The sequence below is a fragment of the Euphorbia lathyris genome, chromosome 8 (assembly GCF_963576675.1).
Source record: "Euphorbia lathyris chromosome 8, ddEupLath1.1, whole genome shotgun sequence".
In the NCBI taxonomy this organism is placed as follows: Eukaryota; Viridiplantae; Streptophyta; class Magnoliopsida; order Malpighiales; family Euphorbiaceae; genus Euphorbia; species Euphorbia lathyris.
In genome coordinates, this window is record NC_088917.1 from 57,176,447 (window position 1) to 57,203,424 (window position 26,978).

Sequence of the window (26,978 nt, forward strand, 5' to 3'; positions counted from 1 at the left end):
TGAGTTGCATGGGATGCTCAAAACAGCCGAGTTGTCTATCAAAGTTCTACTTATATGTTGATGGTGCGATATAAAGGGACAACAAACTAAGGGAAGGAAGAAGGCTTATCCTCAAAAGGGTATGAAGAAATTGCAACCATCAAGAACGGTTGGCAAGGGTGCTTCTAAGCCCAAAGAAAAGCCCAAGGTCGATAAGGGTTGCTTCCATTGTCTTGAGATGGGATATTGGAAGCGAGATTGTCTAGTCTTCTTGGATGAGCAAAAGAGGAATGGAGGCACAACCTCGATTTTAGGTGTCTTATATCATTCATATTCAATTGTATAGCATTGGATACTATAAAGGGGAACTAACATTTGTTGCAAATGTGTAGGAGCCAAGGAGTGAAGAAGAAGAAGAAGAAGAAAGCATGCAGAGGAGCATTGGATGTTCATCCTCTATGAGGATTTTATTTTATACCTCTGCTATATATATTTGGATTGTTTATTCTCATATAAGATAGTACATTTTGGGTGGTCCTATTTTGGATTCGGACATCCTGTTTTATTTTATTTAAACATATTGGATGGGTTGTTTATATTTTGGATTCAGTTTTATTTAGAATAAATTTTGAATGCCACGGAGACATTGTATTTTCATAAGTATGGTACTGATGAATGTATGAATGCATTAAATGTAAAAACAATCACAAAGAAGATAAACCAAGTATATGATATGTTTATCATTTAGAATGATGAAACATTTCAAACACCAATAAGATTAGAATTCCTCATAAAAGACCCTGAATCATTAATAACCACTAAAATAAGATTATTTTGGAAATAACTTATTAGATATAAGATATACCTTAATGTTTCTGCTACCCAGTGAGAACAAATGGTTTGTTGTTCAAGCAGATATTTTTTCAGAAAATGAGATCCTCATTTCTAGAAAAAATGTGGGAGCATAATAGAGATAATGTTTGTAAGTCTCGTTAGATGAAGACTTAAAAGGTATACATGTTTCAGAAGGAAGTGAAGACAAAGTCTAAGTCTAATAAGATTAGTAGGAGCAAGGATTGAATCCATGCAAAAATAAAGATTTGAAATTTGAGATTAATGAATTAATGTTTCAAAATGCCATTAAAATGCTCATTAAGGAAATGTTTTTTTTTGACAAAATATTATTAATGAATTCTACATTAAACACTGGGTAAAATAGGAGCATTAGATGCACCTGGATTATATCAGGGATATCGAAAAATGTTACTAAGATAGGATCAAAACCCTACTGCCTGTATTTCTCATCCTAGTCTAAATAGACATCTTCAGTGATGGAAGTGGAATCATTACACAAGTTAAGGCATCCCGGTTACTACTAAACATCCAAATACTACTCAATGTATTACATGGATTGAAAATACCAATAAAGTCAAGTTAAATAACAATGCCGAGGGTCCGATTATAGTAATCAGATTTAGTTACAGTATAATTCGATCCTTCATCAGTTATATTCAAATGACTCGTGACCATGGAATATGCCAAATCACATATATGAGACATTTGTTTACTTGTTCATGTTGGATTTCTCAAAACTAAATAGATCATGAGATTTCCAATTTCCATATGGCATCCATCACCTTATAAGGATTTAGAGCAAGTATCCCACAAGAGGCTATAGATAACTCTCTCTTAATCTGAGAGCGATGAATGCTTAATCTATCATTCAACTAACTTGCACCGACTTCATGTAATACCCTATCATTCCCAGGAGCAAACCCTATTTATAGAGCGTCGTGATGAAAGTAAATTTCTTGTTCAAGATTTAAATGATGATTATTTAAGTCTAAGGATTAGTATACCTAAACACTATGAGATTAACCGGTGGCATTCATGATTCTTTATCCATCTAGGATCTCATACTAGATCTTCAATGCCTATGAACACATTCATAAACATCCATATAACTATCTAGATATCTGTGTACTTACAACTTGTGAGATCAATTACCTATTCAAAATAGGAAACATATTACATGCAAGTCTTTACAACCTTATACTAGTCATATCATACAATGCATCGTGTTGGGCCCGTGAGGTGCGAGGCATGCTCGAGGGCTCTATTTGCTATTTTCCCTCGGTTCGAATCGAACCTTTTATGGGAAGCTCGTTCATGGTGTAACTCGAGTCGCCACCAATCAATCTGTAAGCATGACTAGATACCTTTTCTTTTTTGTTTTGACTCTGTTTATATGACGTTAGGATAACGACTGTCTATGAAGAGGTTCAAGTTTGTTTTTTCGATTATGTGTAGGGAAGAAACGTAATATGAACCTACTCCGTCTAATAAATTCGTACTATCATAATAACATGTGTTTGCCATTTGTTTGCTTTAATTATTAATAAAAGCTAGATGTTCGGCAATTCCGTTTCAAAAATTTAGGATTTGAGGTTAGTTTTAATTGGAGTTTATATATATAACTTATGCTTAACCATATTTATTGAATTTAAAATTTAACTTTTATCGCTCATATGTCATATATATGAAAAGATTTAAAGTATGAATCTTAAATAAAGCTATTTTAAATATATTATAAAATAATTCAAATCATATGTATGAATTACATACGATATGATTTAATCTATCAAAATTCCTTTGACAAATAAAAAAATAGAAAACTAAGGAACAAAAATTAAATAAAAACAATAGAATAAGATTCATCAATGGTTGATTGATTTGGCTGTAATTTTTTATATATATATATTGCTGTATTTTGATTATATTATCATATATCGGTCTGTATTTTGATATTCATATGCTGATTTATTAAATTTTAACTATGACTTTGATGTTTACTTATTATTATTATTGTTATTACTAAAAATAAATGAGTTCAATTAAATTAAAAGAAATTCATAAAAAATGTTAAGATAAAACATGTAACTCTGAAAATATAAGAGAGAGAAAAAATCAACTCAATAAAAAAAATATAAAGTTGAATTATTATGTATTACGAATCATATTAAATATAGGCTTAATACTCTCCCAGCCCCCCCCCCCCCCCCTCCAAGTTGGCCCAATACTGCAACTGACCCCCGTATTTTCACTTTTAATAAATAACCCCCAACATGGTTATTCCGAATTACTTACCCCTCCAGTCTACGGATTCGAGAAAGAATTTCGCATGAAGAACACGCACTGCCACCTGTCAAAGACACGTAGATCCGTTGAAAAGTCAAGCGCCATGTAGGATAATTAGTTTAAAAAAATGGAAGACAAAATATCAACCGACTAAAACCAAACTAAAGGAGTTAAACCCCTCGACTTTTGAGTTTGAATCATCATGGTCATTGTGCCAGTTGAATGATACAAGGAAGCCCTAAGTTTGGAAGTTCTTATATCTACCCAAAAGTGATTTCGACTCCAAAAGCTTCCTAATTCTGCAAATTCCATTAAAGATATTGTTGAATATTGCAGAACAAGGATGGGTTGATAGCTGAGGAAATCGCGGTTGATTAAGCAGAAATTGCAAGTCTCTGTTCCTACTCATTCTCAGACGGATGCGAACGATTCATACAAGGTATTTTTTATGCTTTTTTAAGTGATGTTGTTTAGTGCTATATTGTTGTACTGGTGTGTTGTTCAAAGTTTATATGGGTAAACTTGTGATTTTAGTTTAAGTATGGGCAAAGGTTGGATGGATTTTAAGTTACTATGTTGCAAGTGGGCTATTACAGCTATTTTGTATGGTCATTCTTGTGATGTTTTCTTTATTGTCAATACAATTTGTTGAAGAGATTCTTTTTTTTGTGCATGTTTGATTGATAGATGGGAGATGATTTCGTCAATCTCAATATTAACTATGGAGGAAAGTTTGTGGTTGGGGTTGGGGGAGTTTGGCAGTATATTGGTGGTGAAGTCCATTGCATATCACCTATTGATCTTGATAAGTTAAGTAGGTTAGACATACTTTGGTATGTTGTTTATTTAGGATATACAAATTGTGGGCCTGTTTATTATGCTATTAACAAAGATCCAAGTAAGTATGTGGAATTAACAAATGATTTAAGTGTCTTGGATATGATGAGTGGAAAAGGTAAGCATGACTAGATGGATGTGTACGTGGATGCTTTGCCAGCAGATTTTGTCAAGTCTGCTGAGTTGGAAACTAGGGCCGAGGTGGAAATTGTAGCTAATATAGTGGTAAAGAGGACTCTAGAAGTGGTTGTAGCTTCATGTTCTACTTCCGAAGAAAGGGGAAAGGCTGTTAATGAAGAAGCTGTGGATAGAGAAGATCATTAGAGCCATATCCTATCCCTGTAGAAGGCATTGTAGAAGATGCATCATCTGATAGTGACACAGATTCAGAGACAACAGATGATGAGTTGTATGAAGCTGAAATTGATGATGACAATGGGAGTGAACAAGATGAAGAGGATCAAGAAGTTAGACAAAGTGTTAAAAGCTATAGACGAGAGCGATCTAGGAGCAACAAACTAGTAGATAATAATGTTCTTGATTTAGGAGAAGTTGGGACAGACAAAAAGTTAGAATGTTATTTAAGAGAGGGGAACAAATATGATGGTTTGCTCGGTGGAGATGAAGAGTACATTGCCAGCTCAAATGTAGATAGCTTTGCTTCTGATGACGGTGGAGAGGATCATGAAACCCACAAACGGGTAAAAAGGGCTTATAGGAAAGTGCACTATGATCCAGCTTGTGAAGAACCGTTGTGGGAGTTGGGTATGATCGTCAAGTTTGTGTACGAATTTCGAGAGGCAGTAGCTAAGTATGTTGTGAAGAGGGGTGTAGATTTGGTGTTTGCTAAAAATGATCACCATAGGGTCAGATTAAATGCAATGAGAAGTGTCCATGGCATCTTCTGGGTAGTCTGGATAAGAAGAGCCAGAATTTTCTTGTCAAGACATATTACCCAATTCACAAGTGTGTGAAGACAAACAGGAACAAGCACTATAATACTTCTTTTATTGCTAGGTATTTTAAGGACAGAATTATAGATCAGCCAAATATCAAGACCAAGAAGATACATGATTTGGTTAAGACCAAACTGAAAGTTCATATTGGGAAACACACTTGTAGGAGGGCCAAACTGAAAGTACTGAAGGAAGCAATGGGTGATTTTAGGGTAGAGTATGCGAGGCTATATGATTACAAGGATGAGTTGTTGCATTCTAATTCAAGAAGCACAGTTGTTGTACTAGTTGATAAGAAACTAGATCTTGAAAGATTGGTTTTTAGAGGTTTTTATGTATGCTTCAATGCATTAAAGGAAGGTTTCAAAAGGGGATGTGTGAAACGTATTGGGTTTGATGGATGTTTCTTAAAGGTGTATGTAAGGGTCAATTACTTGTTGTTGTTGGTATGGATGGAAACAACTAGATGTATCCAATTGCTTGGCAGTTGTTGAGCATGAAACAAAACATATATAGAGCTAGTTTTTGAATTCGGTTAGAGCATATTTGGATATGGATGAAGGTGCAGGACACACAATGATACCGGACATGCAAAAAGTAAGTTTTATTGCTTTAATTCTTTATGTCAATTAAGTTATAATGCTTTAATTGCTTGGTCCTAGATATGCTTTAATGCTTTATGTTGGTTGGTGTGCTTTAATTGCTTGGTCCTAGATATGCTTTAATGCTTTATGTTTGTTGGTGTGCTTTATTGGTTTGGTTGGAATGATGCATTGGTTTGGTTGGAATGCTTTTAAAATTAATTGGTCAATCTGTAGGGTCTGATTCCAGCTATAAAAGAAATAATGCCAACAGCGGAGCATAGAGAGTGTGCAAGGCATATTCTTGTCAATTGGGCTAAGAAATGGAAGGGTGTTGAAAGGAGAAATGTTTTCTGGCGTGTTGCTAAATCAACATTTGAGGCTGAATTTAAGGATTGGTTAGAAGAGTTAAGAAAGCTAGGAGAAAACATCGTGCCACAATTGCTGACTTATGAAAAAGAGAAATGGTGCAGGGTTTATGTTGAGCGATTTTCACAAGTGCACGGTTTCGCTTGTAGTAATAAAAGGATATCGATCCCACAGGGAACGTTTTTCAACAAAAACTTATTATTATGTGTAGTTTAAATACGACTTAAGGTTTATAAAGATAGATAATTGTTATTTAAAATTGGTTTTGAAATTGATAGAATAAGAATTAGGTTAGAATATGTAGAATGTTAGAAATCAATTCTGTTTTGAAAATGAATTACAAAACAGAAACGTTTAGTGTTTAAAATAAGAGATTAATTGTATTCGTTTGCATTAAGCAAAAAAAACAACTTTAAACTTTGTATAAATTATAAAAGTGTAATAACATAAACTCCTTCAATTAAAGGGCTTTGAACCGCAGACAATCCTCCTATGGTCGGGTTAGATTGCTACCTTAACCAAATTAATTCTCAAGGAATGAATTTGCCTAAGTGTTCAACAAAGTTTCCTTGTAAAGATATTAAATTTAACTACGTTTTAATGAAAACACCAGAACTCACTTTGGATCATTTACAGAAGTGCTACATAAAAATATATTGAATTGCATGAACTTTATTAGATGAAGTGTGAATTTGATACAAGTTTATAGAGAATAAAAAGCATGGAAGAATTCAAAACGATATGAGAGTTCCGGGTCGTCAATCCTTTCCTCAAACCTCGTTAGAGTTTGTCAGGCTTTAGGGTCGAATCCGCTACTTAATCTTCTCGTTGAATCTTCGGAATAGAGATGGTTCTTCTACTACCAAAATGTAAACTAATCTTTAAATAGATCTTAATCTAAATCTAAATGCTACTGCGTATGTAATTATTTGATAAACAATGTGTGTACATCATATCGTTTTTACAAAATCGAACTTCTAACTCTGAATCGCTTGACTCAGAATTTCTACATAAATTCTGTACTAAATCTTAACTCTCAATTATCATTCAACTCTGAATCAACTCTTTATTTATAGATGTTGAAGAGTCGTGTCTAGGGGATGTGTCTGCTGCGAAGAGACGTTTCTATCCACTCGAACGGACGCGTATCTTTGAAATCGAACATGTGTAAGATGTGTTGCCTGAAAATCTGAAGTTACCGAGATTAGGGGGTAGATTTCAGTCTTCAGAACGGAGGAGAGAAGTGACTGGGCGACGCGTGTCACGACCGAGAATAGGGAATCTCGATCGCGACATGGGTAATTATTCCCGGATCAGACTTCGTTCCCATCATTCGTAACGGTGCGTTTGATTTTCGTCGTCTTTGACTCTTTTCGTAGGGTTTTTCCTTCGTTTCTGACCATTTTCGCTCCTATTTGAATTTTACCAAATATTTAGGTACATTGCATGAAAGAAACATATTCGGACGTAAAAGTACTCTAAATAAATATAAAGAGCACAAATTTGTAACAGAACTGATATAAATATAGATGATATTTTAGGTATATTTTGGGATTAACAAATCTCCACACTTAATCTTTTGCTAGTCCCGAGCAAAATTTCACTGAATTTATCCTTTAACTAATCTCTTTATGAAAATAAAACATATATCTCTGTATTACGTTTTAAATTAGTTAACCCGAAAAGATTAACTTCGCATGACAAATTTATGCGCAAGATATCGAACTAACTAGTATAAAGGCAATATATCATTCGTCTTGTATTTTCAATTTTAAATTGAAGTATTCGGGACGACGTAAGCACGCATGTTATTGAGTCTTTCGTCTCAAGGCATTTCAAAGCACAAAATTTCCTTTCCCAAACCTAAACTATTATATGAAATACATTAAATGAATAAGTATTTGAATTAAATTATTTGCTTAGTTACGCCCGAGATAAGGGTGGTCTTGATCGTAACTTTATATGCATTTTATTTGTGTTCTCTTAAGAGGTACCGACCATGCCATGGGTGGACGCAATCGTTACGTTAAACTTTAAACACGCTTAATTTTTTATTTTTAAACGCTCCTTCCATACCTCGATTGTGATAAGGGTGGTCGCAATCGTGGTCAAAAGTACCGTTTACTTAATTTTCTTCCCTTTCATACCTCGATTGTGATAAGGTTGGTCCCAATCGTGGCCAAAAGTTAAGAATACGACTAATTGATTTGATTAACACGAGTTGTTAAAATTGTAAATTGGGAAAAAGAAAAATAGCACATTCATCCTATATTGACTTAAAATTCAACATGTATTATGGCTAAAGTTTCCTTAAAAACTTCAATTGGTGTTAATGTAAGACGAAAATCAAACCGAGCTAAAAATTGTTAGTTCAATTTAATGCCTATAAACCTAATTGAAAAAATAAGATTTATTGTATCATGAATTGCATGATATAAAATAGAGATTAAGAATAAAGAATTTTACTTAAATACATTCATTCGAGACAATTTTACTTAAAATTGTATCGGAGATTTGTGAAAAATTTCAAAAATATGCCCGTATAGAAATGTTATTTTCTATCGATAATGATAACCTACAAAGAATCATAAGTTCAATTATATATTTTTAAACATAGAAAAATAATGTAAGGTTTCATAAAACAAATAATGTAAAATTATATATAAAATCAAAATAATGTCATTGTTTTGAAAATGTGTTGCATTTGTATAAAAGAAATGTTGCTTAAAAGTTTTAGTATATGTTAAAAAAAATGGATGTCATTGTATCTTTATTCGTTATACTTATTCGTACTAAACAAAAATGATATATGTAATATCTCCTCCCACACTTAATTTGGACCATGTCCTCATTGGTGCAAAAATTGATAAAACACGAAAAATTAGACGAAATAACGCATACGAAAGAAAATAGAAAAATCATGAAAGAAATTCATCCAACAATAAACATAAAAGAAAATATTCAACATAAAAGAAAATTAACATTGTACCAAGCATAAGTAAAATAGAAAATGTACCAAACTTTAGCATAACAAAAGAAATGAGAAAGAAAAGATAAAACCTAAGCATGTGATGGTGAATCCTGTGGAGATGGTGAAGTTTCAATATTTTGACGATGGAAAATGATAGCATCCGACGACGGGTGGACTTGTTCTCCCTCCTCAAGGTGTTGATATTGTCATTCATCACATTATTGTTTTCAACCAAATCATCAATTCTCAAATTCATTTGTCTATTGTGGGCATTGATTTAGTTCCAAATCCTTCTTAAATCAATAGGATCCTCCTCATGTGGTTGTGCATGTGGAACATCGTGAGCTTCGACCTCCGCCTCGTCCGTCGCACCGCCTTCTTCGGTACCTACAAATTGAGAACTCGAGGCTCCTCCTCCAGTATTACCACTAAGATGGGCAATACGTGATTCATACGAAACAAAAACGGGAGGATGAAAACTAATCAATAGGTGGGCTCGGTCAAGGGCCGCAATGTCCAAAAGAGGGACATAGCCATGGTAGGAGGTGATGTCAAAATCTGCTAATTCCCCACGTGCACCCATCACTAAGCCGGTAATAAAATTCCCTAGAGGTACTTGCCTAGTGTGTGACTTCGAAGCACGTTATAAATTGTCAAATAGCATTCCAATGCTATCAACCCTTAGACCTTTCAACAAACAATCCAGAACAAACAAATCTCGAACTTGAACTTTGGAACTCTCAACCCAGCCAAACAATGAAAAACTCAAAAACTTGTGAAATAAAATAGACAGTTATCCCGAATCATTTTGCTAGAAGTGTTTTTGGGAATCTCGACCGAGAATAGGGAATCTCGGTAAGATCAGAAAATCCTTACCTTCTTGGACAATTTTTGAAAGTGCTGAATCTCAACTGAGATTCCTGAAATCTCAACCGAGATTCCTGAATTTCTTCTAATTCGAACTATTTACCTAAAATCTGATTAAAAACATGACTTAAATATATTTTTATGCATTTTAAACTTGATATAAACTCATCTAAAAACTGAAAATCATAAAAATGAAATGTGTAAAAAAAATAAAATTAAATTAAAAATAAAAGCTAAACTTAAATTTAAACAAAAACTAAACAATAAAATGTATGAAAATTAACGAATTAATCTTCATGAAATTTTGTTACAAACTTAATTTCCTTAATTGGAGCGTTTTCATAATAAATTTTGCATCTATTACCGTTAACCTTAAAACGAACTCCATTAGGTCCTTCAAGTTCTAAGGATCCATAGTTGAAAGTTTTAACAACTAAAAATGGTCCTGACCACCTAGACTTAAGCTTACATGGAAATAACTTGAGTCATGAATTAAACAGTAGCACCTTATCTCCAACATGAAAGCTTTTGACTTTAATTTTGGCATCGTGCCTTTTTTTCACTTTCTCTTTATATATTTTTGCATTTTCGTAAGATAAATGACGTAATTCATCCAACTCGTTTAAGTCGAATAAACGTTTCTTACCTGCTTCTCGTAAATCATAATTAAGTGCTTTAATAGCCCAATAAGCTTTATGCTCTAATTCTATTGGTAAATGACAAGTTTTTCCATACACAAGTCAGTACGGTGTCATTCCTATAGGTGTTTTAAATGTAGTACGGTATGCCCATAACGCATTGTTAAGTTTACAAGACTAATCTCGTCTCGTCTCGAAGACGAAACTGTTTTCTCTAATATCCACTTGAGTTCTCTATTTGATATCTCCGCTTGACCATTCGATTGAGGATGGTATGACGTAGATACGCGGTGGTGTACTCCATATTTTCTCATAAGCGATTCAAAACTTCGGTTTATGAAATGGGTACCTCCATCACTTATCATAACTCTAGGGACTCCAAATCTACAGAATATGTCATCAAGAAACTTAACGACAACCTTAGCATCGTTTGTTGGGGTTGTAATTGCTTCAACCCACTTTGAAACATAATCTACGGCTACTAAAATATAAGTTTTACTAAAAGAAGGGGGAAAAGGACCCATGAAATCGATCCCCCACACGTCGAAGACTTCAACTTCTAACATGTTTGTGAGAGGCATCTCATCTTTCCTTCCTAAATTTCCGGTTCTTTGACATTTGTCACACCGAATAATAAATGAATGAACGTCTTTAAATAACGTAGGCCAAAAGAATCCACATTCGAATATCCTAGCTACTGTTTTACTAACGCCGTTATGCCCTCCATAAGAGCTCGAATGGCATTCTGACATTATAGACTCATATTCATTTTCACTAACGCATCTCCTAATTATACCATAACCACAAGTTTTGAACAAGAAAGGATCTTCCCAAAAATACTTTTTAATATCGGAAAAGAATTTTTTCCTTTGTTGGAAACTTAACCCTTCTGGAACAATGTTAGTTGTGAGATAATTGGCTATATCCGCATACCATGGTTGTTGAAACACCTTTCCACATAATTTTGATTTGACAAAATTGTTTAAGTATAATTGAAATACATATTCTAAACACACTAAGTTTAAATGCTTTGATTTATTATACTAATGTGTTTGTTTAATGTTGAGTTAAAACTGTTTATAAGACACAAGAATTAAAAGGCCCAAGCCCAATACAAGTGTTAAAGCCCATGTCAAACAACTCAGTACAACTCGGCCCGCGTTTGTCACAACGTTGCCGTTTTGGACAAAACGCAACTCATCAAGAGAAGGATCTAGAAGACCTTCGGGAACAACTTCAAGATGAAGCTGCTGAGTAGTATCGACAAAGCGTACAAGACAGCAGCTGGCTAATGAAAACTTCCAGATAAAGTATTTCTACTTTGGGTAAAGTTCAGACGACACAGTATGCTGTCCAGTTGACTTTACCATAAAAGGAGAGACAGTCTGCTGAGCTGACCGAGGACAGAAGATACACGATTCTGATTGGCCGAGAGCTCTGAGCAAGTCAGGATGACAACGACAGGTAGCCGTTTCCCTCCAACGGTTATTTCGAAATTCGAAATGACCGATGCCCAGACGTCTCTATAAATAGTGCCATCAGAAGCTTCACTCAATACAGAACTTGATCAAGCCATTACGCTGACTAAATTTCTACACAAGTTCTGCAAGCGAAGAAGCAAAGCAAATCTTACACTACAATTCTTATATCTGTGTAAAAGTCTAGAGTGATTATTTCAATCGTCTAAAGTGTCTTAGCAAATCTTTGTATAGGACAAAACACTTATCATTTCTAGAAGATAGAAAGGAGAGGTTGAGTACTCGGTTATAGTACTCAACATGAGATTATGATTGAGTAGAGGTATAGAGGAAGGTACTCTTGTTATACTCAGTTGCTAAGATTGTAAAAGGTTTGAGGCTCTACCTTTAAAGAGCTCAGTAGAGGATTCGAAATCTCGGAACGCGTTCCGGGGACAGGACGTAGGCTTAGAAAAAGCCGAACCTGGATAAATCTGCTGAGTAAAGTATTTCTTACCTTTAACTCCTTATTTATATTGCTTGCTTAAAATAACCAAAAACTGACCAAGTAAAGAGGTCAAGTTGAGTTGTGCGCGTTAAACGTCTGAGCTCAGGAATAGACTATAAGTGTTATCTCCTGACTCAAGCTAAGAAACTGACCTAGTCACCAGTTGACTAAGCCAGTATCTTGCTGTTTACCCCGCGCCGCTATTAAAACCTTTTTCCTTAGAAAAAGAAGTCTGCCCTAATTGCAAAAAAAAAAGTTTAAATAGTTCCTAACCCCCCCCCCCCCCTTGGAACTATACTTGCAACCTTACAAGGGACCAACAAGTGGTATCAGAGCTTAAAAACTCACTGTAAAAGGTCTAACAACCTTGAGCTGATCCCTACCATGGGAGAAAACAGCACTCGGTTTCTACCTGGAAACCAAACAACTCAGATATTGCCTGAGGGGCTGTCCATTACTAGGCCTCCCCTATTCTTCGGGTCAAACTATACCTTCTAGAAGAATAGGATGAAAAATTTCATTCAGGCTACAAACATGAGTGCCTGGCTGTCTATAGTCCAAGGCCCATTTGTACCTGTCGAAGTTGTGGCTGGCCAAAAAGTTGTAAAAGCTGAGGCCAAATGGACAGAGGATGATCTTAAGAAGCTCCAAAACCATACTTCGGCTATCAATATGCTTCACTGTGCGCTCGATGCTGCAGAATATAATAAAATCTCAGGTTGTGAGTCGGCACAAGAGATCTGGAAAAAGCTGGAAGTCACCTACGAGGGAACAAATAAAGTAAAGGAGTCCAAGGTGAATCAGCAGATGAGACTGTACGAGCTGTTCGAGATGAACAATGATCAGGGCATTTCAGACAAATTGCAAGGTTCACCAACATCATTAATGAGCTCAAGAGACTTGGAAAAATCTTCACTGAGGAAGAACAAGTCAAAAAGATACTCAGGAGTCTTCCTAAAGATTGGCAAGCAAAGAAGACAGCAGTTGAGGAAGCTCAGGATTTAACCACCTACAAATATGACGAACTCATCGGTTCATTGCTGACCCACGAGATATCTATGAAGAACTTCGAGGTGAAGGAAAAATCTGAAGACAAGAAGTAGAAATCCCTTGTCATGAAAGCTGACTCCACTGACGGGAGCTCAACTGATGATGAGGAGATGGCTATGTTCACAAGGAAGATGAAAAGGCTATTCAGGAAAAATGACAAATACTCTAAGAAGCCTTACAGAAAGTTTGATAAGTATAAAGCTGACTCAAGCGACAACAAATACAAAAAGAACAGCTCAAAGCCCATTACATGCTTTGAGTGCCATCAAACCGGCCATATTAAGTCAAGCTGCCCCACACTGAGGAAAGACAAGAAGAGTGGCAAAAAGGCAATGGTGGCTACATGGAGTGACAGTGATGAGTCTTCATCCATAGAAACTGAGGCCACCGAGTCAGCGAAGATATGCTTCATGGCTGACGAACTTGCTGAGCCATGCGTCTCTGAGCATGCTGACCTATCTGTCGCATCAGATGACGAGGAGCAATCAAATGAGGTAATTTCTCTTCCCCAGCTCAGAAACGATATGGTTAATGCCCTGAGTGATCTCTACACACTTGTCAAGAAGTGTAATAAAAAGGTTAGAGCACTCAGCAGGCGCTGTGACGAAGTGGAAGAGGTCAAACTGAGTGACCTCAGATTCCTTCTTCAGGACAATACAACTCTGCATGATAACATGAAGATCATACATGAGTCTGTCTCTGAAGTCCAGTCAGTTTCAAAGAAACTGAGAAAGGACGTCACAACTATCCAGAACCAACTAAAGGTTCCAAATAAAAGAAACAGTCCTCTGAGAACTCAGTACCAAGGTACTCAGCAGAGATGGAATCCCCAGCGAAAAGTCCAATGTGACTTTTGTGGGAAGTTAGGACACACCACTAAGGTGTGCTGGCACGCTCAGCACTGGGGTGCTGACAAGTCAGTGAAACATCCTAAACAGAAGGTCAGTTGTGACTTCTGTGGAAAGAATGGCCATATTGTTCATGTATGTCGCCATAAAATGAAATATGATGCTTTACCTGTTTCACCTAACAAGCAAGGACCCAAAAAGAATTGGGTACCTAAAAGTAACTAGTTACAATGCAGGTAAGCCTGAGATGTGCCGAGAAGTCAAAGATGTGGTATATTGACAGCGCATGCTCAAGGCATATGACGGGTGATGAAACTCAGTTCATCACGTTTGAGCGTAAACGAGGAGGGAGCGTAAGTTTTGGAGACAACAAGAAGGGTAAGATAGTAGGGTCAGGAACCATCGAAGGTAATCCTACTATTGAATCTGTCTCCCTAGTCAGCGGACTCAAATATAACTTACTCAGTGTAGCTCAGCTATGTGACAATGGGAGAAAAGTTATATTTGATGCTACTGGATGTAAAATATACGAGGGTAAAACAAATGAGTTAATATTAACTGCCCCTCGAATAGATAATGTCTTTATGTTAGACTTAGAGAAAAAGTTTTCAAAAACTGTGTGCTTAGTATCAAAGGAAGAGAATTCCTGGCTATGGCACAAGAGACTTGGTCATGTAAGCATGGACCTCCTGGCCAAACTAGCAAGAAAGCAATTGGTTGAGGGACTACCTGAACTTAAATTTGAAAAAGATCAATTATGCCACGCTTGCCAAGCTGGAAAACAAACCAAACAATCTTTTCATAGCAAAAATATTGTCTCAACTAAACGTCTGTTAGAGTTACTACACTTGGATCTCTTCGGTCCAGTCTAGCCGCTGAGTCTGGGTGGAAGAAGATTTTCCTTGGTCATTGTAGATGACTTCTCTCGGTATACGTGGGTCATCTTGCTGACCAGCAAGGATGAAACCTTTGAGACATTTTCAAATTTGGTTAGAAAAATTGAAAATGAAAAAGACCTAAAATTAGCTCACATCCGTAGCGATAATGGTGGAGAATTCAAAAACCAAAAATTTGTTGAATTCTGTGAAGCCAGCGGCATTGACCACAATTTTTCTGCTCCTAGAACACCTCAGCAAAATGGGGTTGTAGAAAGGAAGAACAGAACTCTGGTTGAAATATCCAGGACAATGCTGGATGAGCATAGGCTTCCAAAGTATTTTTGGGGAGAGGCTGTTAACACAGCATGCTATATTCTTAATAGGGCTCTAGTTAGACCTATATTAAAGAAAACCCCCTATGAACTTTGGAAAGGACGAAAGCCCAATATTGGATACTTTCGTGCCTTTGGCTGTAGATGTTTTATTTTAAATACCAAAGATAGCTTAGCAAAGTTTGATTCAAAAGCTGATGAGGCTATCTTTTTGGGCTACTCAACAAACAGCAAAGCATACAGAGTTTTTAATAAGCGAACTCAAGTTTTAGAAGAGTCAGTGCATGTAGAGTTCGACGAAACTAACCCTGCAGGTAGATACCAGCCGCTGACCGAAGATGATCCACACTCAGTAACCACCGCTGACCTAGAACCAGCTACTGAGTCATTCACGAAAAGGCTGACCAAGAGTAAGAGTGAACCTAAGATTACTTTTACTGACCCATCTACTTCTGCAGAGATTGTTGAAACACAGACAGCACAAGATATGAATCTACCTAAAGAGATAAGGATTCCAAGAGGGCACTCAGAAAGTGCAAGCCTTGATTCTGCTGGGAATACCCTGATGACAAGGAATCAACTCAGGAAGTACCTCAGCAATGTTGCCTTCGTCTCAGTTCAAGAACCGAAGAATTTCGCTGAAGCTGAGTACGATGAATTCTGGATGAACACAATGAAAGAGGAGCTCGATCAATTCAGAAGAAACGATGTATGGGAGCTAGTGCCTCATCCAAAGAGTCAAAAGACCATCGGAACAAGATGGGTCTTTAGGAACAAGATGGATGAACTAGGGAATGTAGTCAGGAACAAAGCAAGGCTTGTAGCTCAGGGCTACAGTCAGCAAGAAGGTATTGACTACGGTGAGACCTTTGCCCCAGTGGCAAGGCTAGAGGCAATTAGAATTCTATGTGCATATGCATCTTACATGAACTTTAAATTATTCCAAATGGATGTCAAAAGTGCATTTCTTAATGGAGTTATAAACGAGGAGGTTTATGTTAATCAACCTCCAGGTTTTGTGGACCATAAGTTCCCTAACCATGTTTATAAACTCAAAAAGGCTCTGTACGGCCTCAAACAAGCACCACGTGCTTGGTATGAGAGGCTGACCAGTTTCCTGCTGACTAGAAATTACGTCAGGGGCAAAGCTGATACAACCTTATTCATTAAGAGAAAGGGTAAAGATACCCTGCTGGCCCAAATTTATGTTGATGATATAATATTTGGTGCAACTAACGAATCAATGTGCAAGGAGTTTAGCAAACAAATGCAGACTGAGTTTGAAATGTCCATGATGGGAGAACTCAATTTCTTCCTCGGTCTTCAAATTAAACAAGGAAAGAATGGCATCTTCATCAGTCAAGCCAAATATGCCAAGGAGATATTAAAGAAATATGACTTGGAAAATTGCAAGCCAATATCCACTCCTATGGGCACTGACACTGTCCTCTGCGCTGACGAGAATGGTAAGTCAGTAGACAGCAAATTATATCGAGGTATGATAGGCTCTCTACTTTACTTAACAGTTAGTAGATCGGACATTCAGTTTTCAGTATGCTACTATGCTAGATATCAATCTAACCCTAAGGAATCTCATTACATTGCTGTAAAAAGAATCCTTAGATATTTGCAAAGCTCAGTGAACGCAGGTTTATGGTATCCCAATACTCATGATTTTACACTTATTGGATACACTGACGCTGACTATGGACGGGATAAGCTGGAACATAAAAGCACCTCTGGAGGATGTCACTTCTTAGGAAGCTATCTGGTATCATGGTTCAGCAAAAAGCAGGCGTCAGTAGCATTGTCTACCACTGAAGCTGAGTACATTGCTGCTGGTCATTGTGTTGCTCAAGTCCTATGGATTAAGCAACAGCTTGAAGACTATGGTGTTCAAACGAAGACAATTGAAGTCAAATGTGACAACAAAAGTGCAATTGATCTTTCAAAGAACCCAATTCAACACAGCAGAATGAAGCATGTCAGCATCAGACATCACTTCATTAGAGACCATGTACTCAAAGGTGAGATCAAGCTGACCTTTGTCCCAACGGACGAACAGCTTGCGGATATCTTCACGAAGCCACTGGCTCGTGAGCAGTTCAGCATACTGAGAGAAGCTATCGGTATGTTTAATCCTCTTCAGTAAATTCCTGTACTAAATGAATATGTATGCTGAGTGAATTATTATGCTGAATGATTGGTTTTGCTGAGTAACTCATAGAAATTGATTGAACATCAAATACTGAGTAAACTTGCACACTGAGTAAGTTAGTATAAACTTAAACTTAGAAATCATCCCATTAATGCAATACTGACCACTCAGAATATCAAACGATTAGTATTCTAAACGCTGAGTGTTAGATCCGTTAGAATAAATGCAATAGCACGTGTATAGCCTTAGGATGACGTATACGCCGCATGTGTCATAAATGTCAGGATCTTTGTCGGTTCACAATCCCAAGGCAAAAAAAAATGACACATGGATTCGATTAGATCCACACCACACCTTACCTCTATAAATAATGGGTAATTCCCCATTTTTTATTCTTTACGCTTATCGAACTCTAAGGCAAAGAAACTCTTTCTCTCTAAAAATCCCTCTAAGCTTTCCCATCCTCAACAATGACTAAGGTTTCCTACAACATCTCCGGTGTTGGCCACTCTAAGCCCAGCTCCGATGACACTTTCAGGCAAACCTCTGTGCCGGAACCTACCAAAGTAACCTCGCCGAACAAAGGACAAGCTGGCCAAACCTCTGGTCAGGGAAAGCCTGTAAAAGTCAGGACCTGCTCCAAGGTCTTTGAGAACGTCCGCGAATGGAAAGTTGAGCCCTCAAGATGGGTATCAGAAAACTTCGTACAAAACGAACAACCTTTCTGCGAATGGATTTCACAAAACGGCTGGACGGAGCTATTTTCGGTTAGGGATGACACCTACCCTGACCTGGTAAGGGAATTTTACCACAACCTCTGAGTTGCAAATGACAACACTGACTACCTGTGCACAGTGGTGAAGAAGAAAACCATCTTCATCAACCCTCTCTACTTAGGAAATCTGCTCAAGTTGAAAACTGAGGGAGCAAGGCTGAAAAGATCTGGAGATCAGGATGGCACTGGGTATGCACACAACTTTTGCAAACCTGAGGGTCACTCAGGAGAAGTCTCAGCTTCCTCTATGGGTCAGCACCAGAAGATGGCTCATTACTTGCTGACCTACTTCATCTACCCAACGATCAACTGCACCACATCAGCAACAAACTTCGAGCAATGCTTTATATGGCATATGCTGACGTACACTCCAATCAATATGCCAGTATTTCTCATCGCTGGCTTCCTACGCAGCACTGGTACGCTGAGGCTAGGATCAATCATTACAAGAATCCTCATCGACCATAAAGTTGATCTCGAATGTGAGGACAAGACTCGAGGATCTGAGATCACAGCGGCCTCGCTGAGAGCTCTAAAATTCGGACAACCTTTGAAGAAAGGTAAAGTTGTTGCTGCTGCTGCTGGACAAGCTGAGGGAACTGCTGAGCCAAAGAAAGGGCGAAGGACTAAGGCCCCAGCTTCCCGCAAAAGAAAAACTGCTGAGACTCCTTCCAAAAATGTTGAGTCTCCAGCAAAAAGGCAGAAGTCAGCTGGTAAGTCAGCTGAGAAACGAAGCAGGCAAGGTGAGCCTGGAACTGAGGAAACTACTGAGCATCCTCAGAAGAAGCAGAAACCTTCTACACTGACTCCCCTCAACGCCATACCTACTGACTTTATTGTACCGGGTGACTCTCACTTCACCCAATGTCAAGGTAGTGTAGCTGAGTCCAAAGAACATGAGGTACAACTGGATGATCATTTCATCTCACAAGTTGAGGAAGAACTTAATGGTGACAGTACCGAAGAAGAAGAAGAGGCCAGCGGTCAGGATGACGCTGAGGACTCTGAGGAGACAGCCAGTGAACATGAGACTGAGCAGGCCAATGCTGGGTTTGCTGCTGGAGATGAGCAAGAACTTGATCAACACAATGTTGATCCAGTCCAAGAACAGGCTGACCAACCTGCTGATGAGCAACACGAATCTTCTCCTTCTCACTCAGGAGATCCTACTCAAAATGTCACTCCACCTCGTAGAAGAAGAAAGTTGGTTAAGGCCAGTGAGAAGCCTGTCAGTGAAGATTTTGTGCCACCACCAACTCTTCCTGACTTTGTCATCTCAAAGACAACTAAGGACCCCTCTACAGTCAAGCTGACATTTTTCAAACGCCAACAACCCTCTACTGCTTCAGCGTCCTTAGAAAAGCAAGCCTCTGTTTCTTCTCAACAGGAACATGCCGACCAAAATGCTTCCGCCACCTCAACCAGTCAGGTTGAGCCGATTACTGTGCATGCTATTTCTTCAAGCATGGTGCTGACTCCAACCACTTCCACCCCTGTCAGCACAGACAGTGTCCGTATTACTACTTCTCATATTACCATCCCTGTCGATCAATCAACTATCCCAGAAACTCAAGTGCAGATTGGTACAACTATTCCAGTCACTAACCAGGTCACTCCTTTCACTCCTTTTCCTTCCGGTCACACTGATGTCCCTGAAGGCTCTCAAAGCTATTTGAATGCCACTGAGTCCGGCAAAAAGATCATTGACTCAGTGCAAGCATTGATCAGAGGCCTTCAACAGTCCACTCCTCCTGCTGTTGGGTCTTCAACTTTTGAGAATACTCAGCTTTCCCAGGTCACTCAACTTCTCAACGAGGTTAAGGGACTCAAGGACTTGCTGAATGTAATCATTACCTTCCAAGCACAGCAAGCTAAGCAGGATTCAATCGCCAAACTGGCTGAGATCCAGCTGACAACCGTGCAGTACTTGACCTCCTTACAACAACAAATCCAGAACTTGTCAGCTGTGAACCCCGACCATGCCACTTCATCTGAAGTCAAGATGCTCTTTGCTCAGCTTCACACTGAGCAAATCAAGACCAACGAGCAAATGGTTTCTTACAATCAGTGCTCAGTAGAGCAAATTGGTGAGGCTATTCGCTTGCTTAATCTGAATAAGCAAGAGATGGATACTGACGCAATGAAACATAATGAGATGCAGTCTATCATGCAACAAACCTTCAACCATATTCGTCATAACAATATTCAACGTCAGTATTACGACACAGCCCTTTTAAAGACCTTTCACCAAATCTTTGCTGGTCTTACTGAAGCTCTCATCTGGCAAGGCAAAGCTCAAGCGTTTAGCGTCAATATGCTCAGTGCTGCTGACCTCAACATACCCGCAGAGGTATCAACTGATGGAGTTGCAATTTTTAACGGCGTCAATGAAAGCGCTGACAAACTTAAGGAGCTGTCTAAAGAACTGACTCGAGCTGTCTTAACTGATGCTTTCAGACTTCCTCCTCCTGATGCTGACAAAACGGGGGAGAAAGAACAAGCAGCTAGAGCTCAGCATGAGCGAAGTCAGTCTCAACATAAGAAAAAGAAATAGATAGGCTAGCTCAGTATAGACTAAGTCAGGTGTAATCTATATGCCTTATCTATAAGTTTTGTTGTGTAACCACTGACTTCTATCAATATATCATATCTGCATCTTTGATTCTTATTTCTGAGTTATGATATATGTTAATATATGTTACTGTGTACTGAGTCATTACGTATCTTCAATTAAATCAGCTATGTTTTATACTTATAAATCTTATTGACTGAATCAAATGCTGATAACATGTTTGACATTGACTTATGTGCTTATAAAACATTGTCTGTTAAGAACTCATTGAACAACAAATTACTCAGCGCACTCTATATGATTATACCTTCCGCTTAATACTGAGTAAATAGAATATGTTTAATAAGCTGACCTATATCTGAAAAACTGACCTTAGACTTACTCGAATTAAACCTTTAAATGTTTAAAGTAAAACTAAGTCAGTAGCTCAACCCTTACGGGGGAGTTTGCTAAAGTTGAAATAGGTCAACTATCATGGGGGAGCTCAATACTGAGTTCTTCGCTGAATAGTTTTGCCAACATCAAAATGGGGGAGCTTGTTGAAACACCTTTCCACATAATTTTGATTTGACAAAATTGTTTAAGTATAATTGAAATATATATTCTAAACACACTAAGTTTAAATGCTTTGATTTATTATACTAATGTGTTTGTTCAATGTTGAGTTAAAACTGTTTATAAGACACAAGAATTAAAAGGCCCAAGCCCAATACAAGTGTTAAAGCCCATGTCAAACAACTCAGTACAACTCGGCCCACGTTTGTCACAACGTTGCCATTTTGGACAAAACGCAACTCAGCAAGAGAAGGATCTAGAAGACCTTCGGGAATAACTTCAAGATGAAGCTGCTGAGTAGTATCGACAAAGCGTACAAGACAGCAGCTGGCTAACAAAAACTTCCAGACAAAGTATTTCTACTTTGGGTAAAGTTCAGACGACACAGTATGTTGTCCAGTTGACTTTACCATAAAAGGAGAGACAGTCTGCTGAGCTGACCGAGGACAGAAGATACACGATTCTGATTGGCCGAGAGCTCTGAGCAAGTCAGGATGACAACGACAGGTAGTCGTTTCCCTCCAATGGTTATTTCAAAATTCAAAATGACTGATGCCCAGACGTCTCTATAAATAGTGCCATCAGAAGCTTCACTCAATACAGAACTTGATCAAGCCATTACGCTGACCAAATTTCTACACAAGTTCTGCAAGCGAAGAAGCAAAGCAAATCTTACACTACAATTCTTATATCTGTGTAAAAGTCTAGAGTGATTATTTCAATCGTCTAAAGTGTCTTAGCAAATCTTTGTATAGGATAAAACACTTATCATTTCTAGAAGATAGAAAGGAGAGGTTGAGTACTCGGTTATAGTACTCAGCGTGAGATTAGGATTGAGTAGAGGTATAAAGGAAGGTACTCTTGTTATACTCAGTTGCTAAGATTGTAAAAGGTTTGAGGCTCTACCTTTAAAGAGCTCAGTAGAGGATTCGAAATCTCGGAACGCGTTCCGGGGACAGGACGTAGGCTTAGAAGAAGCCGAACCTGGATAAATCTGCTGAGTAAAGTATTTCTTACCTTTAACTCCTTATTTATATTGCTTGCTTAAAACAACCAAAAACTGACCAAGTAAAGAGGTCAAGTTGAGTTGTGCGCGTTAAACGTCTGAGCTCAGGAATAGACTATAAGTGCTATCTCCTGACTCAAGCTAAGAAACTGACCTAGTCACCAGTTGACTAAGCCAGTATCTTGTTGTTTACCCCGCGCCGCTGTTAAAACCTTTTTCCTTAGAAAAAGAAGTCTGCCCTAATTGAAAAAAAAGTTTAAATAGTTCCTAACCCCCCCTTGGAACTATACTTGCAACCTTACAAGGGACCAACAATGGTGACATGACACTTTTTATTTGATAGAGATATTCATCGGGGAAATCATCTCGTATACCAACAGTTTCACCGATAGGACCGTTTTCATCTTCAAGTCTCGATAGATGATCGGCGACAAGATTTTCTACTCCCTTTTTGTCTTTAATTTCTATGTCAAATTCTTGTAATAATAGGACCCATCTAATAAGACGCGGTTTTGCATCTTTCTTAGCAAATAGCTATCTTAAAGCTGCATGATCGGTATAAATAATCACTTTGGATCCTAACAGGTACGACCTAAACTTATCACATGCAAAAACTACCGCTAGCATTTCTTTTTCAGTTGTGGTGTAATTTAACTGTGCACCGGATAATGTGTGACTTGCATAATAAATAACATGAAGCTTCTTATCCTTCTTTTGACCTAAAACACATCCTACGGCTAAGTCACTTGCATCGCACATAATTTCAAAAGGTAAATCCCAATCGGGTTTAGTAATTATAGGTGCACTGACTAAAGCTGTTTTCAATATTTCAAAAGCTTTAACACAATCTTCATTAAAATCAAAGGTTGAATCCTTCATGAGCAAATTAGTAAGTGGTTTGGAAATTACAGAAAAGTTTTTAATAAATCTTCTGTAAAAACCTGCATGTCCTAAAAATGACCGTACTCCCTTAACAGTAGTTGGAGGGGGTAATTTTTCTATCACTGAAGTTTTTGCTCTATCCACTTCTAATCCTTTTTCAGATATCTTATGACCTAAAACAATTCCCTCGTCAACCATGAAATGACATTTTTCCCAATTTAAACTAAATTCGTTTCTTCACATCTAGATAACACTTTATCTAAATTTTCTAAACATGCATCAAAAGAATCTCCATAAACTGAAAAATCATCCATGAAAACTTCCATGATATCTTCAATGAAATCGTTAAAAATTGCAGTCATACAACGTTGAAATGTTGCTGGTGCATTACATAGACCAAAGTGCATTCTCCTATATGCAAAGATTCCATAAGGACATGTGAAGATTGTTTTATCTTGGTCATCCGGGTAAATATAAATTTGAAAGAATCTGGAATAACCATCAAGAAAACAATAAAAAGCATGACCGGTTATCCTTTCGATCATTTGATCAATGCAAGGTAGAGGAAAATGATCTTTCCTGGTTGCTTTGTTTAGGTTCCTATAATCTATACAAACCCTCCAACCGGTGGTGGTTCGCGTAGGTATTAATTCACCTTCATCATTCCTTACTACAGTTATGCCTCCTTTTTTAGGTACACAATGGATTGGACTAACCCATTCACTATCCGAAATAGGATAAATGATTCCATTGTCTAAAAGTTTAGTAATTTCATTTTTTACTACTTCTTTCATGTTCGGATTTAAGCGTCTTTGCCTATCCGCTTTAGGTGTCTTATCTTCTTCTAAATGAATTCTGTGCATTACAATACTAGGATTAATTCCTTTTAAGTCTGAGATTTGCCATCTCATACTTCCTATCCTATTTCTAACAACTTCTTTCAATTTTTCTTCTTGAACTTTAGTTAACTTGTTAGAGATAATTATAGGTAGAGAATCGCCTTCGCCTAAGAAAGCGTACCTCAAATGGTTTGGTAACTCTTTAAGTTCTAATTTAGGAGGTACTACAATTGAAGGCGGAACTGGTCCATCTTTTCGAATCAAAGGCTCTGGGTCCTTATCTTCTAATTCTTCTCCTATTATAGGTTCTATTATTTCTTCACTTTGAACCATGTCATTAACACATTCTTCTACTAAGTCAAGTTTCATACAAGCGAATTCCTCCATAGGATACTTCATCGCTTTGTTCATATTAAACTCGATCTTATCTTCACCTATTCTTAAAACTACTTTCCCTTTAGACACATCGACTAATGCACGTCCCGTGTTCATAAACGGTCTACCAAAAATTAGTGGACAATTAACGTCGTATGCAAAGTCTAATATAACAAAATCGGTAGGAAAAATAAATTTATAACTTTGACTAAAACATCCTCAATTATACCATATGGTCTCTTAGTGGTTTGATCCGTTAATTGCAAAACCATATTGGTATGCTTGATATCTTCTTCTAAACTTAACTTATTAAAAATAGACAACGACATCAAGTTTATACTTGCTCCTAAATCACAAAGACAACTTGGAAATTCAATATCTCCCAATTTACACGGGATGGTAAAACATCCGGGATCTTGGAGTTTAGTGGGCAAATTGCTTGACACTATTGAACTACAGTCATTAGTTAGCGAAATGGATGAAATTCCTTCCCAACTGATCTTCTTTGAAATCAAATCTTTTAAGAACTTACCATAGTTAGGAATTTGCGTAATCGCATCCATAAACGTCAAATTAATATGCAAATTTTTAAGTTTATCCAAAAATGTTAAAAGTTGTTTGTCATAGTCTTTATTTCGGACTTTGTGTGGAAAAGGTGGTTTGGGTACAAATGTTTTTGTATTTGAGTCAATAGGTGAACTTTTTGCATTTAATGTATCTTCTTTGGATTTCGTTGGTAAATCAGTTCCTGGTAATGTAGAATCTCCGGGCATTTCCGGACCTAAGTAATTTTTCCCTGAACAAAGAGTGATAGCCTTTACTTGCTCTTTCGGATTTTCTTCCGTATGGCTAGAAAGACTTCCCTCTTTTCGGGATGGAATTGATTTAGCAATTTGTCCAATTTGAACCTCCAAATTATGGATGCTAGATGAGTGGTTTTTAATAAGCTGATCGAATTTATTCTCGATCCGTTTAAAACCATCGTCGTGATTACTTATTTTTTCACCGATAGCATCTATGAATTTGTCGATTTTAGAAGATAAAGTGCTAATCGTATCTCTTGATTGATTTTGATAATTATTGGTACGATTTTGATTAGAATTTGCATTATTATTATTATCTTTCCTATTAAAGTTAGGATGATTCCTCCATCCAGAATTATAAGTACTAGAATAAGAATTATTAGTTTGGTTTTGCCCTTGGACAAAATTTACCTGTTCAATCTCGCTCATACCTTCATAATCCACATCTGTTTGGATTGGATTACCATTGGTATCGCACGGTGCCATAAACCTATCAATTTTGTGCGATAAGGCAGAAAATTGGGCTTGTAACATCGTGACTGGATCAAGATTCACTATACCTTTAACGGATGATGTGGTTGAGGATGATGGTTTCGCCATCGGTATGTGTCCACATTCAGCGGGCCACATACTGCTGTTGATTGTCATTTCCTCCAAAAGTTCTCTTGCTTGGGCGGATGTCTTCTTCATAAATAACCCTCCTGACATAGCATCTAATGAACCTCTAGTTGTAGGATTCAATCCATTATAAAATGTTTGCATTAAAAGTGCGTCGGGCAATTGGTGGTGTGGGCATAAACGTTGAAGTTCTTTAAAACGTTCCCAAGCCTCATAAAGAGTTTCATTATCATTTTGAGAAAAAGATGTTAACTCTTTTATGACTCTTGCGGTTTTTGCTAAAGGAAAATATTTTGATAAAAACGCTTGGGCTAATTGTTCCCAAGTCGCAAATGTTGCGCCTGGCATAGAAGTTAACCATTCTTTGTCTCTATCCTTCAAAGTGAAAGGAAAGAGTCGAAGTTTGATTGCTTCGGTAGTCACATCTGGTATTTTAAAAGTGTCACAAATTTCAAGGAAATTTGTCAAATGGGTGTTAGGATTTTCGTTAGGTAACCCATAAAATGTCACGTTATTTTGCAACATATTAAGCAAAGCCGGCTTAATTTCAAATTGGTTTGCCGTGATTATGGGTCTAATGATACTATTGGTTACACCAGCCACCCCTGACCTAGCGTATTCCATAAGTGTTGGTGGATTTGCCATATTTTCTGGCTCAGAATTTTGTTTGTTTTTGTTTTTCTTGTCTTTCCTTTTCTTTTTAAGTGTCTTCTCAATTTCTGGAACTAACGGGTTTGGTGCAATGCCTGAACTTCGAGAACTGCGCATGAACTTGAAATTTTGCACGAACCGAAACTACCTTCAAAACAGAATTGAAAAATAAATATGTTAGTAAATTAAAATTAATAAATTATAAAAGTTAAAATAAGTATGTATAAGCCTAGATTCGAAATAAAACACGAAAAATCTAAATTTTTGTTAAAAAAATTGGCGTTCCCCGGCAACGGCGCCAAAAACTTGTTGAGCGATTTCCGCAAGTGCACGGT

The 26,978-nt window shown here is 37.4% G+C and overlaps 1 protein-coding gene and 1 non-coding gene across 2 annotated transcripts; both read left to right on the top strand.

The window, feature by feature from the left end:
- Nucleotides 1–3,804: 3,804 nt before the first annotated feature.
- Nucleotides 3,805–6,071, top strand: LOC136203956 (uncharacterized). The gene is made up of 3 exons (XM_065995163.1): nt 3,805–4,072; nt 4,279–5,507; nt 5,729–6,071. Exons 1-2 carry the CDS (start codon nt 3,805–3,807, stop codon nt 4,926–4,928), a joined length of 918 nt encoding a protein of 305 aa, XP_065851235.1. The 3' UTR covers nt 4,929–5,507; nt 5,729–6,071.
- A 20,081-nt stretch (nt 6,072–26,152) lies between these two features.
- LOC136204957 (small nucleolar RNA R71) lies at nt 26,153–26,259 on the top strand. Its single transcript, XR_010675767.1, has one exon. It is a non-coding gene; the product is annotated as a small nucleolar RNA R71 (small nucleolar RNA).
- The last annotated feature ends 719 nt before the right edge of the window (nt 26,260–26,978 follow it).